Source organism: Portunus trituberculatus, chromosome 23 (assembly GCF_017591435.1).
Source record: "Portunus trituberculatus isolate SZX2019 chromosome 23, ASM1759143v1, whole genome shotgun sequence".
Lineage (NCBI taxonomy): Eukaryota > Metazoa > Arthropoda > Malacostraca > Decapoda > Portunidae > Portunus > Portunus trituberculatus.
In genome coordinates this window covers 12,500,324-12,518,319 of record NC_059277.1, presented here as the reverse complement: position 1 = coordinate 12,518,319, position 17,996 = coordinate 12,500,324, and the positions used below count along the sequence as shown (strand labels likewise).

General features: G+C 41.5%; 2 protein-coding genes across 4 annotated transcripts in view; one reads left to right on the top strand and one right to left on the bottom strand.

Moving 5' to 3' along the window:
• LOC123507816 (follistatin-A-like) overlaps nt 1-1,712 on the bottom strand; it is a 186,568-nt gene extending 184,856 nt beyond the window's left edge. The window contains exon 1 of the mRNA XM_045261030.1: nt 1,623-1,712. The gene's annotated coding sequence lies outside the window, so the exon portion shown is untranslated. The remainder of the gene's footprint in view (nt 1-1,622) is intronic.
• Nucleotides 1,713-3,205: 1,493 nt separating this feature from the next.
• On the top strand, nt 3,206-17,962 carry LOC123507814 (probable 28S rRNA (cytosine(4447)-C(5))-methyltransferase). Of its 3 annotated transcripts, none has more exons than XM_045261025.1 (11): nt 3,206-3,470; nt 9,203-9,407; nt 11,002-11,149; nt 11,651-11,810; nt 12,050-12,205; nt 12,343-12,483; nt 12,789-12,888; nt 14,061-14,197; nt 15,369-15,584; nt 16,260-16,375; nt 16,767-17,962. In XM_045261025.1, the coding sequence occupies exons 2-11, from the start codon at nt 9,215-9,217 to the stop codon at nt 17,062-17,064; spliced, it is 1,665 nt and encodes a 554-aa protein (XP_045116960.1). In that variant the 5' UTR covers nt 3,206-3,470; nt 9,203-9,214; the 3' UTR covers nt 17,065-17,962. The 3 variants fall into 3 exon arrangements, with proteins under 3 accessions (XP_045116960.1, XP_045116959.1, XP_045116958.1); XM_045261024.1 differs by having other exon boundaries at nt 3,207-3,414; nt 14,058-14,197; XM_045261023.1 differs by having other exon boundaries at nt 3,207-3,470; nt 14,058-14,197.
• Nucleotides 17,963-17,996: the final 34 nt, after the last annotated feature.

Genomic DNA, 17,996 nt, shown 5'->3' with positions numbered 1-17,996 from the left:
AAAAAGTTATTGTACCATGGGAATTACAGTGTTAGTTGAGTTTGAGATGGGATAATGAGATGAGATGAAATGAGATGAGATGTGATGAGATAAGTTGAGTTGAGTTGAGTTGGGATGGGTTGGGTTGGTTGAGTTGAGTTGAGTTGAGTTGAGTTGAGTTGAGTTGAGTTGAGTTGAGTTGAGTTGAGTTGAGTTGAGTTGAGTTAGGTTGGGTTGGGTTGGGTTGGGTTGGGTTGGGTTAAGTTGAGTTGAGTTGAGTTGAGTTGAGTTGTTGGGTTGGGTTGGGGTTGAGTTGAGTTGAGTTGAGTTGAGTTGAGTTGAGTTGTTGGGTTGGGTTGGGTTGGGTTGGGTTGGGTTAGAGTTGGGGTTGGGGTTGGGGTTGGGTTTGTCAGGTTAGGTTAGATTAAGTTAGGTTAGGTTAGGTTGGGTTGGGTTGGGTTGGGTTGGGTTAGGTTAGGTTAGGTTAGGTTAGGTTAGGTTTAGGTTCGGTTTAACTGGGTTAGGTTAGGCTAGGCTAGTTTAGGCTAAGTTTGGGTTGGTTAGGTCTGCTCTGGTTTGGTTTGGTTTGGTCTATTCAAGTTAGGTAACAAATTAAGAAAAAATATAGTAATAGTGTTCACCTTATATACCATACACATAATAAATATCAAATAAGAATGACTCAGTGTGGAACCTTTAAAGACGCTATTCATTTTGGTTCAGTATAACTCTAGCACTTGATTTTCCACTGATAGCTTCCAGACTTTCACCAGACCCACTGTACACAAATGGATCAGTAGTATAAAGTAGCGGAACAATGCCACCAACCCTCTTACTTGATACTCGTGAGAAGGCGGTGTTTTGGAGTTCATTACCCTTTTTTCCTGAACATTTATCGAAAGTAGTGTTGAGTTGACCGTGTATCAAACTCCGTCAATACTGGGACACATTTTTACCTTGAGATTTGTGTACTATTAGACCATTTGATTGACATAAGGAAGGGTCTAATGGTGTTAGAGGGACCTGACCGTGTATTAAACCTTTTCAGTACTGGGACACATTTATACCTTGAGATTTGTGCACGATTAGACCATTTTACTGACATCAGGAAGGGTCTAGTGGTGCCCAGCAGTGCTCGTGGGATACGCCCTGGCTTCGGCTCTCACTGTTTTCGCTTTCCTGATCTTATTGTGTGTATATTTTCCGGTGCTTTAATCTGTCACTTTTACTTCCACTGCTTTAGTTTACTTGTCTGAGTTTATTTGTATGTGTTTTTATTCTTTCAGTCCAGAGTCTATTACCGGTACCATCACACCACACCACACCACACCACAACACATCATACCACACCACAGCCACGCCAAAGCCACGCCACCACACTAAAGCCACACCACACCACACCACACCACACCACAGCCATGCCACCACACTACAACCACACCACACCCCCGCCACACCACACCACACCACACCCACACCACACCCCCGCCACACCACATCACCACCACACCACATCACCACCACAATACAGCCACGTGCCACATCACACATTTTACCTGACCGCCTCTCTCTTGTCCTTCCACCCCTGCCACACATATTTCTGAAGGGAAGGTCTTAGGAGGGTAACAGATCAGGGTACTTACTTGCTCCATGGTCAGCCACAGGACAAGGGATGACAGACTGACAGGAGATGACAGGACACTAAAGACAGCCGCCACGTGTTTCTTCCCGCCCCACAGCAGAACTTAAACACCAAGGAGGACAGTCTTGCTTTCTGGACTTTTTTTTATTATGCATGGAAGGAGTTTATCAAGGGAATCTGAGAATTAAGTATTTTTATTATACATTTTTCTTGTTTTATTGTTTACATTTTTTTCTTTTTTTATGTATAAAGGCTGGGTGTTGATGTGTACGAGTAAACAGTCTCACATCGTGGACTGTTTTCTTTTTCTTCTTTTCTATTTATTAATCTTATTTCCTCAATATAGATATAGTCGACTGAATGCATGGAAATGAAAATTATGAAATGTAGATAAGTAAAAACCCACCAAAATGCAGATTGAGAAAGTGGATTTTTATCGTTATCATTTTCTCTTGATAATTCAAATATATATTTTTTTCTTTAAGCACGCATGAAGCCCACCGAAGATATATATATAAAAAAAAAAAAAGGAATTAACAAACTAAGATACAAATTAAGAAAAGTTAAAAAGACAAATTCCTCCACCATCTTTTTCACCAACAACAATAAATACTAAAAACAAATAACTAATACAAAAAATAACTACAAAAATCCTTCTCACATCTTTCTTTACCGCCTGTGTATGTGTGTATATCCTAACAAACATTAAATTTAGCTTAGAATTAGTTAGGCAGTTACAATAGCGATCTAAAGAAAGGACAAGAGAGACAGTGGCAGCCCCAGCACAGGTGAGAGGCGGGAATGAGGGGACAGGTGTGGTGGGAGTGACTGAGGCAGGTGAGGGGCATCAGACAGGTATAGGAGGGGAGGTTGGGTGGCTGGGGGGACGTGAGTGGTACAAGTGAGGTGTGGGTGGGTGGAGGGGGGGCATGGCAGGAAATCCACAGTCTAGCCTCCTGTTGTCCGTGAAATGTTTGTTTGATTTTTCTCTTACCAGGATTACTTTCACGTACTTTGAGTTGGACTGGAAAAAAATGAATAAATGAATAAAAGTGTTCTAAGTTGAGAGAGAGAGAGAGAGAGAGAGAGAGAGAGAGAGAGCATGCACAAGACGAGAAAACTGAAAACTCTTGGTTGTTTCATTCATTTCTTACTGAAGTCTCTCTCTCTCTCTCTCTCTCTCTCTCTCTCTCTCTCTCTCTCTCTCTCTCTCTCTCATTTGAAGTCTTTCCAAAACAGTCTAACACTTCTTCCCTTTGTATAGTTCAAGATACATTAGACATGGAGGATTGAGTAAGATAGAAAAGAACATTATTCTCTAATTGTTCCAGTCTTTTCAAAAAATTGCCTGATTCTTGCCTCTTACCTCACTTGTGTTATAATATAATAGCCTACACACACACACACACACACACACACACACACACACATTTACTTATCCACATTATTTTCACCCTAACGAGGAAATAAAACCAGGAAAAAAGTTGACACATTAGGCAAAATACAATATAATAACCTAAACCACACATTAAAATAGTAAAAAAAACATAAAAATAAAGATAATAAACAACAAAATTAAAAAACAAAACATGTATACCTCAGGAACACATAAAATCAATAGAACTCGTCCCAAGAACCACATCAGCTGGAGACCACGTGGGGTTTGTTTACGTCGTGTTATGTATTACCCTAGCAATATTTACCGACTTTCCTCCGCCCACGCCTCGCCTCGTGTCCTGCCTGCCTGCGTGCGTGTCTGGGAAGGCGCCCTATTGCTGCTGTAGGGCGTGGAGGTGTGTAGAGATGCAAAACTTGGAGGAAATGACTGGAAATTTTGGAGTTTTGTAAGGTTAGCATGTGATTCTCTCTCTCTCTCTCTCTCTCTCTCTCTCTCTCTCTCTCTCTCTCTCTTGTAGAAGAAGAGAAGAAGGAAAAATTAGCCGAGTAATAGATTGTCGTATTTGAGAGAGAGAGAGAGAGAGAGAGAGAGAGAGAGAGAGAAGAGGAAATATTTAGATACATAATTGTTTTTCCATCCATCTCCTCCTCCTCCTCCTCCTAGTTTATTTTTTTTTATTATATATATATATATATATATATATATATATATATATATATATATATATATATATATATATATTCTTACCACCATTTAAGAAGAAAGCAATTCACTTCACCCTTCCACCCTTTCCCCCAAATTCACTTTCCTGCAGTTTGTGTTCCTTTTTTTTCTACTTTTTGTTGTCCAGTCACCTCGTCTATGCATTTACAGTATCTCTCTTTTTCATCTTTTATTTCATATATTCCACTACTTCTGCTGTTAGATTTTTTTTTTTTTTTTTTTACATCTTCATACGTGAGTTGGTTCTGGCAAATAAATCTTGATCCTCGCGCCAAACTCCCTCGCGAACGCCATTATTTCTTTTATTTTTTTCCTTTCTTTTTTTTTTTACATTTTCATACGTGATTTGGTTCTGGCAAATAAAGTTTTATCCTTTTGCCAAACTCCCTTGCGAACGCCGAACTAGCATCCCGTCCCGTCACCCGTCAACCTAGTGGCGGCAGGTGCAGGGTAATTACCTTGTTCTAGGGTAATTTTGAGCACTTATAAGGATAACATCATTTCATTTCAGGGTAATATTATTTCATCACCGTACATATTATGATAATATTTCCTATATGTACATACATATAAGTGATCTTTGATAAATAGATTTTTAACAAGCAGGGTAATTTTAAAGCAAACAGGGTAATGTTATGAGTGTATTTAGGGTAAAGTTGGAATTTGAGCCGGCGCCTGGCAGCACTATCAGTCTGTTTAGAGGAGTAGTAGTGGCGAGACGGCGTGGCGAGAGACACGGACAGTGAAAACCAAAATATTGATAACAGTAACAATAACGAAATGAAAAGCCTGTTTGTAGCCTCTCAGTAAGCTAAGGTTCACTATTTATTCATCGTTGAAGGTACAATGCGGCGGTGTGTGTGGGCGGGAGGGAGAGGGATTTGGGTGGATGTGTGTCAACAGGTGAGAGGGACGCCGCCACGGACAGTCGTCAAGAATCGTAAGTAATATATTAGGTTTGACTCATTATTTGACAATGGTGCCATGTTGTAGCCTAACGTTGCCAGCCTTCTGAACGAAACATAAATGAATTAACCACCACAGCTAAGTAAACAAGGCAAATATCTACTTAGTTGAACCTCACATTAGTGTTTACAACCAGCTCAATACTTGACCATCCCCAATCCAGCCATATTTTCCTAACCTCCAGGACAATATATCACTGAACTGACACCTGCTGAAAATGTAAAAACACCTCGGATAACGAGTAAATAATAAAATGAACGAGCCATTGACCCAGTGCCTATCCCTCGGCCATTATCTCTTTCATCCCTCGCCTGTTATACGCCAGACACGTCATAAACTGGAGCCACAGGTCTAATATTTCGTGTTGGTTGTTGAGATATATCCGCTTTTGCTTAGTTTGCGTACAATGAAGACCCAGTGATACTAAACGGGTGAGCTGCGGCCACCGTGTTGTCATCAGCCATTTCCCGCGTGACGTCATTCGCTTCCGCGTGACGTCATCGGCCGGCGCCATGTTGTTTTCCCTATCTCAGCCTGTCGAATTTGGTATATTTTCCATCGCTCTCAGTTTATTCATTTTGGCTCACAAGTAACTTTTTATGGTTCGCAGACATATATTTTTGTGTTTTAAGTGTTTTCCATTCTTCTGTTGGGTGAAATACATTGATTTTGATGTTTATTATGATGTAAATAAGAGCCGGATTCCCTTTACAAAATTTTCACCTGTATATTTTTGTTTTCTTATTACAGGTTGTAATGAAGTGTTAATGCTTTTAAGAAAGAGTTTATGATTGCTAAACTGTGTTTCGTTCCTGATAAGCGAAATGTGTGGACTTTAAAGATTTTTTATAGTGCCGTTAAAGTGTGTAAATGTGACAATGTATAAAATTTTTTTTAGGAAGTTCAGCTTGCTCCAAAGTTTGAATGTGTTCTGAAAGTAGTTCATATTTTTAGAAAGGGTTATCGATCGTGTTGAATAAGATTGGTGGACTTTAAAATTGTGCTTAAGCATGTCGATGTTATAACACTTTTATTTATGGTGTTTTTAAAATATTTCTATTATTACTCAGCCTGGCAATATTTTTAGATTTTAGGAATTGGTTTTGATTGGCGACAAGTCAAAATTTATGTAGCATTCGAGCCCAGCTGCCTTTTTGTGAATCGGCGTTTTTAAAATGGTTTATGTAACGTATATATTGAGACGTCATCAACGGGGGACGCCCGTCGGCTGGACCCAGACCTGATTCCCTCCTTAACTGTACGTGCATGTGTATGTGCGTTATGTTGTCTTTCATTGCATAGAGGATGATGCAGTGTGTGTGTGTGTGTGTGTGTGTGTGTGTGTGTGTGTGTGTGTGTGTGTGTGTGTGTGTGTGTGTCTGTCTGTGTGTTGCTCTATCTTTTGCTGTATAGATGGTGCACTCGTGTGTGTGTGTGTGTGTGTGTGTGTGTGTGTGTGTGTGTGTGTGTGTGTGTGTGTGTCTGTCTGTCTGTCTGTCTGTCTGTCTATGTGTTGCTCTATCTTTTGCTGTATAGATGGTGCACTCGTGTGTGTGTGTGTGTGTGTGTGTGTGTGTGTGTGTGTGTGTGTGTGTGTGTTGCTCTATCTTTCGTTGTATAGATGGTGCGCTCGTGTGTGTGTGTGTGTTTTTTTTACTTTGTCCTTCATTAAATAGATGTGTGTGTGTGTGTGTGTGTGTGTGTGTGTGTGTGTGTGTGTGTGTGTGTGTGTGTGTGTTCTGTATTTCGTTGTGTAGATGTGTGTGTGTGTGTGTGTGTGTGTGTGTGTGTGTGTGTGTGTGTTCTGTATTTCATTGTATAGATGGTGTGTGTGTGTGTGTGTGTGTGTGTGTGTGTGTGTGTGTGTGTGTGTGTGTGTGTGTGTGTGTGTTCTGTATTTCGTTGTATAGATGGTGTGTGTGTGTGTGTTCTGTATTTCGTTGTATAGATGTGTGTGTGTGTGTGTGTGTGTGTGTGTGTGTGTGTGTGTGTGTGTGTGTGTGTGTGTGTGTGTGTGTCGCGTCTCCACCCACCTTTATTTATTTAGGGCATAAGTGAGTGTGAAGGCAGGTGCCCCATCTCGCCGCAGACTGCTGGGATGTACAAAGCCTGTGCTGTGAGGTGTGTTTGTATCTTACGTTAGGAAGAATGAAAGAAAAAAATGGGGAATCACTGCTCCATGATGACAAGGCTGACGTGTGTGTGTGTGTGTGTGTGTGTGTGTGTGTGTGTTTCCCTATACCAGTGAAATGGGAGAATGATTGAGACTACTGGTTAACTTTTGCATAAGGGAGGCGAACAAAATAGTGGTGAAAGGATTAAACTAACTAATAAACAGACATTGAAGAAAGAGAGAATGAAAGAAAGTAGATCCATGGAAATTTTGGAAGAAATGAAGAGACGAAAAGAAGAAAAAGTCATAAAAACTAAACAAAGGTGGAAAAGGGCAAATAAAATAAGGAAATATAGGAAGTGAGACGGGAGGAGGGATGATAAAAAAAAAGGAGAAAAGTGAAGGAAGTACAGTAATATGGAGAAAATGAGAGAGAGAGAGAGAGAGAGAGAGAGAGAGAGAGAGAGAGAGAGAGAGAGAGAGAGAGAGAGAGAGAGAGAGAGATACTACTCTCACCACAGCCGTCTTCACAGTGCTTTCATCATGGCTGGTGGACCCCATAAAAGGGAGAGAGAGAGAGAGAGAGAAAATGATTGCCGATATTATATATAAAAAAGATCTATTTCTAAGATGGTTAAACTTTAAGAAACCAAGATAAAATAAGTATATAACGGAAATTCTCTCTCTCTCTCTCTCTCTCTCTCTCTCTCTCTCTCTCTCTCTCTTAAAGCCACGGAATTTAAACAACGGCACTCACTCGGTCTTTTAGCAAGTTAATTCTGAGTGAATATGAAGGTATTAGGTATGCATTGAAGTCATGATGGGGCCCGGCGCACACTCACGGACCCGCAAATTGCTTCGAACGAAAACAATCTCTATGTTAAAGAGGTTGCAACACTGGAGGGTGGGCTGGGAGGGGAGGAGAAGAGAGGGCGAGCGTCCGGGGAAGAGAGGGAGGAGGCTGCCTTGGGTGGGTGGGAGGTTTGGGAGAGTGGGAAAGGCTTGCGTAATAGTGATGTGTCAGTCCAAGCACTCAGGCATTGCGTAACTATTCTGTCTAGCTTCTCTTTTCCTCTTCCTCTTCCTGTTTTAGTTTCTTCCTCTTCCTCCTTCCGTTCCTTGTCCTTTTTTTCCCTCCTTTTTTTCTTTGTCTTCTTTGTTTTCTTATTTCATTCTTTTCTTTCTGTTCTTCCTCCTCCTCGTCCTCTTTTTTCTCTTCTTCTTCTTCTTTCTGTTTCTATTCATCTTCGTTTTCCTCCTTCTCTTCCACTTCTTCCTTCTGTTTCCGTTCATCTTCCTATCCTTCGTTTTCCTTCTCTTCCTTTTGCTTTTCCTTTCCTCTCCATCCTTCTCTTCTCCTTCATGCACTATTTTCTTGATTTATTTTCTTTGTTATTCAGTTATTGCTCTTTTCCCTCTTCCTCTTCCATTTTCCTTTCTTAATTTCTTTCTTCCTATCACCATCATCATTTATTTTTATTTATTCCTCTGCTTCTCTCTCTCTCTCTCTCTCTCTCTCTCTCTCTCTCTCTCTCTCTCTCTCTCTCTCTCTCTCTCTCTCTCTCTCTCTCAGCCTTATCACATTCTTCTACATTCTCTTCCTCCTTTTCTTCTTTCTCTTCTTCCTCTTCCTTTCTTCTCTAATTCTGTTTTCATCATTTTTCTTTTATGCTATGTATCAAACTCTTCTTCAGCTCCTCTTTCTTTTCTGTTCTCTCTCCTTCTCCTTCTTCTTTGTAATTGTATTTACCACTTCTTCTTGTACATTATATATCTGTCTTCCCTTCCTCGTCCTTCTTCTCTTTATTTATTTACTTATTATTTTTTTTTTTACTTTTCTTTTTATATTATTTATCAGATTTTTTTTTTCTCTTCCTTCTTCTTTCGCTGTAATTATTTTTTTTCCCCTTTTTTTATACAATTTATTCAACACCTTCAGTTTGTCTTCCCTCTCTTTAATTGTCTTTTTTATCACGTCTTTAATATAATCCATCTTCATTCTCCTTGCCTTCCTTCTCTGCTATTGCTTGTCTTCCTTTTTATCTATTTTTTACCACTTTTTTCTTTCATATATTCCATTCACCTCTTACACCAATCTCTTCTCTTCTTCCTTATCTTCTTATTTCAGTCGTTCATTACTACTACTACTACTACTACTACTACTACTACTACTACTACTACTACTACTACTACTACTACTACTACTACTTATACTTATACTACTACTACTACTACTACTTTTTCCCACAAGAGGCCAACAGGTGTACAGTTTAAATGGTGTGTGTGTGTGTGTGTGTGTGTGTGTGTGTGTGTGTGTGTGTGTGTGTGTGTGTTTCCTTTATTCACTATATTGGTTAGTTCTTTCATGGCTTCCTTTCAGCACCACGCCAAGATGGATGACGCAAAAATCCACAAAAAGAGAGGGCCAGCAGGTCAGAGGAGAGGATTTTGGCAAGGTCATCAAGGCAAGCCAAGGTCCAGACATGTGGTGTGTGCTGGCCGGGGTGACAGGAGGGCTCGGGTCATGAGGGGCTTGGTGCTGAGACGGAAAGCTTCTGACTACGACAAGAAGCGGTCACTGAGAGGTATGGCGTTCATGTTAACCCCTTCAGTACCAGGACACGTTTTTATATTCATTCTGCTTATTATTTGGTGATTTTATACAGCTTCAGAAACTTATGTGGGGATAAAAATAGTGAAGATTCTAGCCATTAATCTTCTGACCTCCATAGACCCTTTGTAATGTAAATAAAATTGTCTAATCATACCCAAAATTCAAGGCAAAAATGCATTCCAGTACTGAAGGAGTTAGACTGTGCAAAGGATGACTTAATTTTTTTTTCCTTTCTTATCCTTTTGCTGTTTTAGTGTCTAGTTGATGCCATGTATGAGTCTCCTTCAGGTGTTTCTATCCTACCATTATTTCATCCCTTCACCTCACTCTGTTTTTCCCTGAACCTTCCTAAGCTGTGTAAAGGGTGATGTGATTTTTTTCTTTTCATTTCCTGTTGCTGTTTCGGTGTTTGGTTGGCACTATCTACAAATCTTTATGTGTTTCTATTCAGTACATTTCTACCATTGTTTCATCCCTCCATCTCACTCTCTGTCTTTCCCTCAATCTTCTTAAGCTGTGTGAAGGATGATGTGATTTTTTTCTTATCCTTTTCCTATTTCAGTGTTTGGTTGTTGCCATGTATGAGTCTTCTTCAGGTGTTTCTATCCTACCATTGTTTCCTCCCTTCACCTCACTCTCTGTCTCTCCCTCAATCTTAAGCTGTGTAAACGGTGACATGATTTTTTTCTTTTCATTTCCTGTTGCTATTTTGGTGTTTGGTTGGTGCTGTCTACAAATCTTTATGTGGTTCTGTTCCTCATTTCTATCATTGTTTCATCCCTCTATCTCACTCTCTGTCTTTCCCTCAATCTTAAGCTGTAAAGGGTGAGGTGATCCTTTTTTTCTCTCTCTTTTTGCTATTTTGGTGTTCAGTTGTGCCATGTATGTGTCCTTCAGGTGTTTCTATCATTTGCATTTCTACCATTGTTTCATCCCTTCACCTCCCTCTGTCTTTCCCTCAAGCTGTGTAAAGACTGAGATGATCTTTTTCCTTCTTTTGCAGTTTCATTGTTCGGTTGGTGCCATGTATGAGTTCTTTATCAGGTGTTTCTATCCTTCTATCATTATTTCATCCCTTCATCTCATTCTCCATATTTCTCTCAATCTTCTTAAGCTGTGTAAAGGGTGAGGTAATCTTTTTCCTTCTTCTTTTGCTATTTTAGTGTTTGGTTGGCACTATGTTTGTCTTCTCTCCTCTTTTTTGTAATTCTCTTTACCACTTTTCTTGTACATAACATATCCTGCCTTCTATTTCTCCTCTTCCATAATATTTCCTCCTCATCCTCCTCCTTTTCTATAATTTTCTTTGTCACTTTTTTGTATCCTGCCTTCTCTTCCTTTTCTTCTGTAATTTCTTCCCTTCCTCCTCCTCATCTATAATTCTCTTTGTCACTTTTCTTTTAAATTATCTATCTGACTTTCTCCAGTTTATGTCTGTCACTTTGCTTGTGTTATTAGAGCACAAGTTAATCAAGGAAGCTGGAGGTGTCCATCAGCACTACACGGCATTCCCTGTATTAGCCGTGTCAACTAACCACTCAAAGAACATCATCTCTTTTCCCCAGAGAGGCACTTGTTCAAGAAAATGATTCTGTATGAGACTGACAAAGTGGATGACTTGATTGAGGACTTTGGTGCCATGCTGCAGGTGTCCCCCACCCCTCTCCTCCTGCCTGGCCCCAGCACACGCACAGCAGAGTCACATTACGCTGGGTAAGTGAACCACCAACACCATTAAGTCACTTTCTATGTTTTGAAGAGTTGCTTTTCATAACAACTAACTCTATTGATTAAACAACCTCATATTTAACCTCTTCAGTACCATGACACGTTTTTATATTCATTCTGCTTACTGTTTGATGATTTTATACAGCTTCAAAAACTTGTGTAAGGATTAGAATAGAAAAGACTTCGGCCACTAGTTTTTTGACCCCCAAAGACCCCTCCTAATGTCAGTAAAGTTGTCTAATTGTACCCAAAAAACATGGTTGATTTTGCCTTATATCTACACCACCTCACTGCTAACACACCCAGACACACACCACCTCACTGCAAACACACCCAGACATGCACCACATCACTGCCAACACACCCAGACACACACCACCTTACTACAAACAAACCCACTCACAAACACACACCACCTTACAGCCAATACATACACACACACCTCAAGTGACATCTCGTTGCCATGCATTATCAACATTCCCACAGACTGCTGAAGACCCTGAGGGAGCTGAGTGAGGAGAGTGGGTTCAATGAGCTCATGCTGGGGTACCTCACACAGGTGATGGGCAGGCAGGAGGCTCAGCTCACCCTGCAGGCCATCTCCTTCACCCCTCCTGTCACCTTCCTCAGGACAAACACACTCAAGGTAATGAAGTAATGGTATGACACCTCGAGTCTTCGTATGTTTTGGAGGCATGGTAGTGCTTGGGTTTGGCTACTTTCCCTTCACTTGTGAGGAAATATATGCTTCAATTATACCTGCTCTATCTGTCTACTGAAAATACATAGTGCCTTGATTTATGCTCCTCAGGTATTTTCTTTTAGTGATGGATGTTCCAGTACAGTAGTTCAAAAAATGTTTCTAATGTGTGTGTGCGCATGCAGATCAGCCCCAAGAAGCTGTGGCAGGAGCTGGTGTTGGGAGGAGTGAGTGCCTGGTTGCCGCGGTGGTCCAGTGTCACCATGCTGGCCCTGGACAACCCTGCCAGCCCTCGGCCCCTCATCAGGAAAATGATCTTAGATGGAAAGTGTTCCCAGCAGGTGTGTTGGTGTGGCCTTCAGAAATACTATTGGGAACTCTTAACTTTCTATAATAATCACATCATGATCATGCATTCAAGTCATCGGGAGACCATCATTGTTCCTGTTTTTTTCTCAGATTACTAATTAATTTTCAGAAGGAGCGACAGTGGCAGGAACTCAACGTGCCAGTGGGGAGGAGTGCCAAGGGGAGACACGAGCAGCCTAAGGGCAAGGCAACAAGTGTCACAGGTCCAGGCACTGCTGCTCAGAGCCTCACCTTGTTCTATAGTGCTTGTGTAAGTGTACCTTCACTTGCCATTCACATCACCTGATGCCTTTTTTTTTTTTTTTTTTTTTCACACATTGACTAAGTAAACAAGAAAACAATTTAGATTTTTTTTTTTTTTTTTATGTAAGAGGGGAAATCTGGCCAAGGGGAACAAAAAGATTTAAGAAAAAGGCCCACTTAGATTCCAGTACCTGAGCAGGTCTGAGAGTTGACATAAAGAATGGGATAAATGTCTAGAAACCTCCCTTTTAAATTAGTTAGGTCAGAGGAAGATGAAAATACAGAAGCAGGTATATATGCTTTGTGTTTCAGGGCAGCATCAGTTCCCTGGTGGTGATGGTGGTAGCAGCCAAGGCCAGGGAGGATGTGCTGGAGCTGTGTGCCACCAACTCAGGCAAGACACTGCACATAGGTGAGCAGTGTGTGGTGTCTGGTATGGGGGTGCCTCTCATTTGTACCACCACCAGTCCATGTGTGTCTTTGTTGCTCTGTATGTTACTTAACTTGTATGTCAATCTCTTTCTGTTCCTTTGTATTGCCTTATAGAATTGTGGCTATAGAGTTTAGCTTAATTTCCTTCAGTTTTACTGTTTACATTTTCACTTTCTATTGACATGCAGACTTGCTGCCTCACATGTTTCTCTAAATATTGAATATATTTCTTTCTATTTGTGTCACATTTATTGCCTCTTAACTTCAACTAAATACCTTTCCATCCCCAAATATCTTCCTGTATCCTTCCTCTTAATATCTTCTCATCTCCTTCCTCTAAATATGTCTCGTTCTTTTTCTTAATACCTTTCCATTTCCTTTCTCTAAATACTTTGATCCTTTCCTTCTTCTCAAAACATCTTCCTCTCTCTTCTTTTCTCTAAACAGTTCTCTGTCTCCTTCTTCCTCTAGAAAAACTTGTTTACTCCTTCCTGTAAATACTTTTGCCCCCTTTCTCTAAATATCTTTTTGTCTCCTTCCTTTAAAATATCTTCTATCCTCTTCTTCCTGTAAATATCTTTTTGTATCCTTCTTCCTCTAAATATCTGTACCCTCCTTTCTCATCTCACTCAGGTCTCACATAATCTAATCCCATTTGAATAAAACAAACTGCATCCCAAAACCAAACTTCTTCAAACGTCTCAACAACGTAACTATGGAACTCCTTATCTGCTTCTGTATTTCCATCTTCCTTTGACCTGAACTCATTTAAGAGGGAGATTTCAAGACATTTATCCCATTCTTTTGGCTAACTCAGACCTGCTTGTGAACTGTTATCTCAGTGGGCCTTTTTGTTTAACCTCATCAATACTGAGACATATTTTTATCTTGAGATTTGTGTATGATTAGACTATTTCACTGACATTAGGAAGGGTGTACGGAGGCCAAAAGATTAATGGTCACAGTCCTCACTATTCTAATCCCTACAAAAGTTTCTGAAGCTGTATAAAATCACCAAATAGTAAGCAGAATGGATATGGAAATGCATTATGGTACTGAAAGGGCTAATTGTTTTTCTTGCCCTGGGCCAGATTTCCCCTCTTAAATAATAGAAAAAAAAAACTAATGGTCTGCTTGCCTGACCCACAGCAGCAATGCAGATGAACTCGGGCCGGCTGGTGGCAAACACACTGCACAGGGAGGAGGTGCAGGCAATGAGGGACACCAACACCCATCATGACGTGCAGAACTGTGTGGTCACCTGTATTGAACCTGCACTCTTAGCCAAGGTACTGCTCGCTGCTCTCCTCAGATACTACACCTAAGACCTTTACCACAGATCATACTACACTGACACTGACCATCACCAAGATAATACTACACCACTGACCTTCACCAAGATAAATGCTACATCCCTTGACCCTCACCAAGATAATACTACACCACTGACCTTCACCAAGATAAATGCTACATCCCTTGACCCTCACCAAGATAATACTACACCACTGACCTTCACCAAGATAAATGCTACATCCCTTGACTCTCACCAAGATAATACTACAGAAACACTGACCCTCACCAAGATAATATGACACCTCCTGACCTTCAAAACAATACTCACCACTGACAGTCACCAAGATGTTACACGACTGACCCTCACCACAGTTAATGCTACACCAATGACCCTCAAGTTACAAGTACTCGCCCATTTTTCACCATTGCCCCTTAGCTAACATATTAATCTGCCTGACTTACCCCGTAGCTTCTCAAATTTATATCTTTTTAGGCCGGGAGAGAGTGGGAGGGTGGGGAATGCATGGAACAGTCTGCCTGGTATGTAGATGGATACATTCAGGGTTACAAAGACTGTACAACAAAAAATAAAGAATAACAGTTTCCAGGAGGTAATCAGACATGGGCAACAAAAAAAGTTAAACAAAAAGGCCCACTTTGATGTCACTTCCCAAACAGGGTCAAGAGAGTTAGCCAAAGAATGGAATGTCTTGAAATCTCCCTCTTGTATATAAGTTCAGATATGTAGATGGAAACAGATGCTGGCAGGGAGTTCCAGAGTGTACCTGAGAAAGGGATGAGTGATTGAGAATACTTGTTAACTCTTGCATAGAATGGGATAAATGTCTTCAAACCTCCCTCTTTAATGAGTTCGAATCCTAAGTAGATGGAAACATTGAAGCAGGCAGGGAATTGCAGAGTGTACCAGAGAAAGGGGTGAGTGATTGAGAATACTAGATAACTCATGCACAGAATGGGATAAATGTCTTCAAACCTTCCTCTTTAATGAGTGGAGTCCTAGATAGATGGAAACACAGAAGCAGGCAGGGAGTTCCAGAGTGTACCTGAGAAAGGGGTTAGTGACTGACAGTACTGGTTAACTCTTGCTTTAGAGATGTGGTAACCAGTACTAACCTAAGGGAGTAATGTGAGCTGTGTGTGTTACAGAGTCAGGCTGGGCGGTACCAGAGGGTGTTGGTGGACGCGCCAAGCTCAGGAGTCGGCATGGTGCGCCCTTTCCCAGGAGTAAGAGTGTGTTGCACCACTGAGGACTTGCACCACATCTCAGCGCGACAGAGGCTCCTGCTGCTCAATGGCGCTGACTGTTTGAGGCAAGGCAGGATGCAGAACTCCTACCTTGTGTACACCACTTGCTCTGTCCTGGTGAGGTGGCTGGCTTACTACGAAGATGCTATAAGAAGGTTTCAAGACATTTATCTTATTCTTTAAGCCAACTCTTTTGACCCTGCTTGGGAACTGGCATCTAAGTTTTTTTTTTTTTTTTTTTTTTTTTTTAACCCTTGGCTAGATTTTCCCTCTTACATAAAAAAAGACGGAGTGAGCCATGGGATGACACAATACAATGAAAATATAGGGCTTTGATATACTCTACGCTCTCATCTCCAAATGCCACAGAAATGTCTTCATGGATATCTCTCTCTCTCTCTCTCTCTCTCTCTCTCTCTCTCTCTCTCTCTCTCTCTCTCTGCAGTCCTTCCATTTCTTCTTCAGTCTGTCAAAGATATTCAAGACAGTGTGCTGAAACACTTAAGGGCAGGATGAATTAGGGATGGGGGAAGGAAGAAGGGTATACATTAGGGAAGGGGGGAGGAAGAAGGGTATGTATCAGGAAAGGGAGGATGAAGAAAAGGTACATAACAGAGAAGGAAAGATGGAGGAAGGGTATGTAACAAGGAAGGGAGGATGGAGGAAGGGTATGTAATAAGGAGTAAGGAGAGGTAAGGATATGTATCAGTGAGGGGGAAAGGGGAAGAGTTTGTATCAGGGAGAGGGAGTGGCAGGCCGGGTTAACACTGATGCTTTCAATTGCTTTGCCAGGCTGAGGAGAATGAAGATGTGGTACAACACCTGCTGGAGGCCAGACCTCAGTTTAAGCTGGTGCCCACCGGCCTTGGCATCGGAGTGCCTGGCCTGACACACTACAAAACACGCAGGTTAGTGTCTCCTCTCTCTTTGTACTCTTAGTAAAGCAGTGCCACGCCTCAACAATGTGTGGATGTCAAGTCTAAACCCTACAATCTAAATGCTAGTAGGCCTGCAATCCCACACAGGGTGGTTCATATAAAGCTGAGGCACATGCCCATACACACAGTAGGCTTGAGATACAATTAAATCATCTTATGTCAGGACATGCTTCTCGTATGATAACATTACATTGGTTGTTCCATCCCAGTGCAGCTCTTGATTCAAAACAAAGACTTGTTTTTTACTCTCTTTAAAAGTCCAATACAACTTTTCTTGTAAACTATCCTTACCAAAGAGCAGATTAGGCAAGTCAAGGATCTGTAATTTTTGCCCCATAATGAAATGTACCAATATTCACAGCTACCATGAAGACATGTGGCTGACCAGAAGGCTTTACTGCCACCACCACCACATGCAGGGCACCTTCATTGCAAAGTTTGTGCTGGAGAGTAAAGTGAATGCCCTGAAGACTTCCACAGATAAGAAGCTGCTGCTCAGACAGACTTCCAGACAACAGGACCACCACACCAGCAGGACAAAGAGGGAGAAGAAAGCCAAGCAAGGCCCTTTGTCAGGGTGCAAGAAAGGCTCACATGAGTGGTTTAAACAAACATTCATTGGTGAGGACGGCGATGACAACTACAGTGACGATGACTGATGCTGACCACTGACCACGCCACATTACCAGGGAAGACATTGACAGTAGATGTAGAGAAAGGGAAGGATTCTGTTTGCTGGATGAGGTTTTCACGTTCCTTCTGCCATGCCCGCCATTCATCAGCTCAGAGTGCACGTGTCTTTAGGTCAGATGGCTGCATTTATTTTTTTACACAGGAGAAAGTATTTTTACCCTCCATGATAGTTTGTCACAGAACAAACCAGCACTGAGATATGTTTGTGTATGTGTCTTGTACATTACTTACATACAAAGGTTTTAGCTCAGACTAAGGTAGCTTGAAACCAGCTTCACCTTGATCACAGACACTGGAGCCTCATCAGTCAAGCCTATTCACCACACAGGACTTGTGTTGGTTGGATGCTTTGGCCCTTTGATGAGAAAGGGGCCAGCAGCAAGTTGAAACTCATGTAGAGATCAGTGTAAGTAGTGTGTTCAGCCACTTACAACACACAAAGGCAAGGAGTCTGCATGTGTGAGAGAATGTAGCTGCCATCCATCACCACCACCATTCACTGCGCTTAGATGAGCCAGAGCCACACTCTTAACATACATGATGGTGTGTAGAGAAATTTTGTCATTACAGAAGCTTTACTTAGTGAAGGAAGCACAGCATCACGTTATACACTGACACTCCCACACTTTTAGTTCTGTAATGTCCCAGAAAGAACACGACACATCTCGAGTGATATGACCACACAGTGTGAGCGTCTGCTCAACACACCTCACTCTCCACCTGGTGAGCCTCACCATGTCTGGTTGCACCTTGCCACACCGTAACATTGCCATCCTTTTGCCACACCTGCCCTGCTCTGCTGGTCACACCACATGCAGGACTCTCACCAAAGCCTTATAAGGCCACACCACCACCACCCACACACCAAGAAACACCTCACACTCTAAACACTCATCAA

Coding starts and splice junctions, on each gene's coding strand:
- LOC123507814 (XM_045261024.1), top strand. CDS start 9,215: ATGGATGACGCAAAAATCCACAAAAAGAGAGGGCCAGCAGGTCAGAGG. Junction 9,408..11,001: donor CAAGAAGCGGTCACTGAGAG/GTATGGCGTTCA, acceptor TCTTTTCCCCAG/AGAGGCACTTGTTCAAGAAA. Junction 14,198..15,368: donor AACCTGCACTCTTAGCCAAG/GTACTGCTCGCT, acceptor TGTGTGTTACAG/AGTCAGGCTGGGCGGTACCA.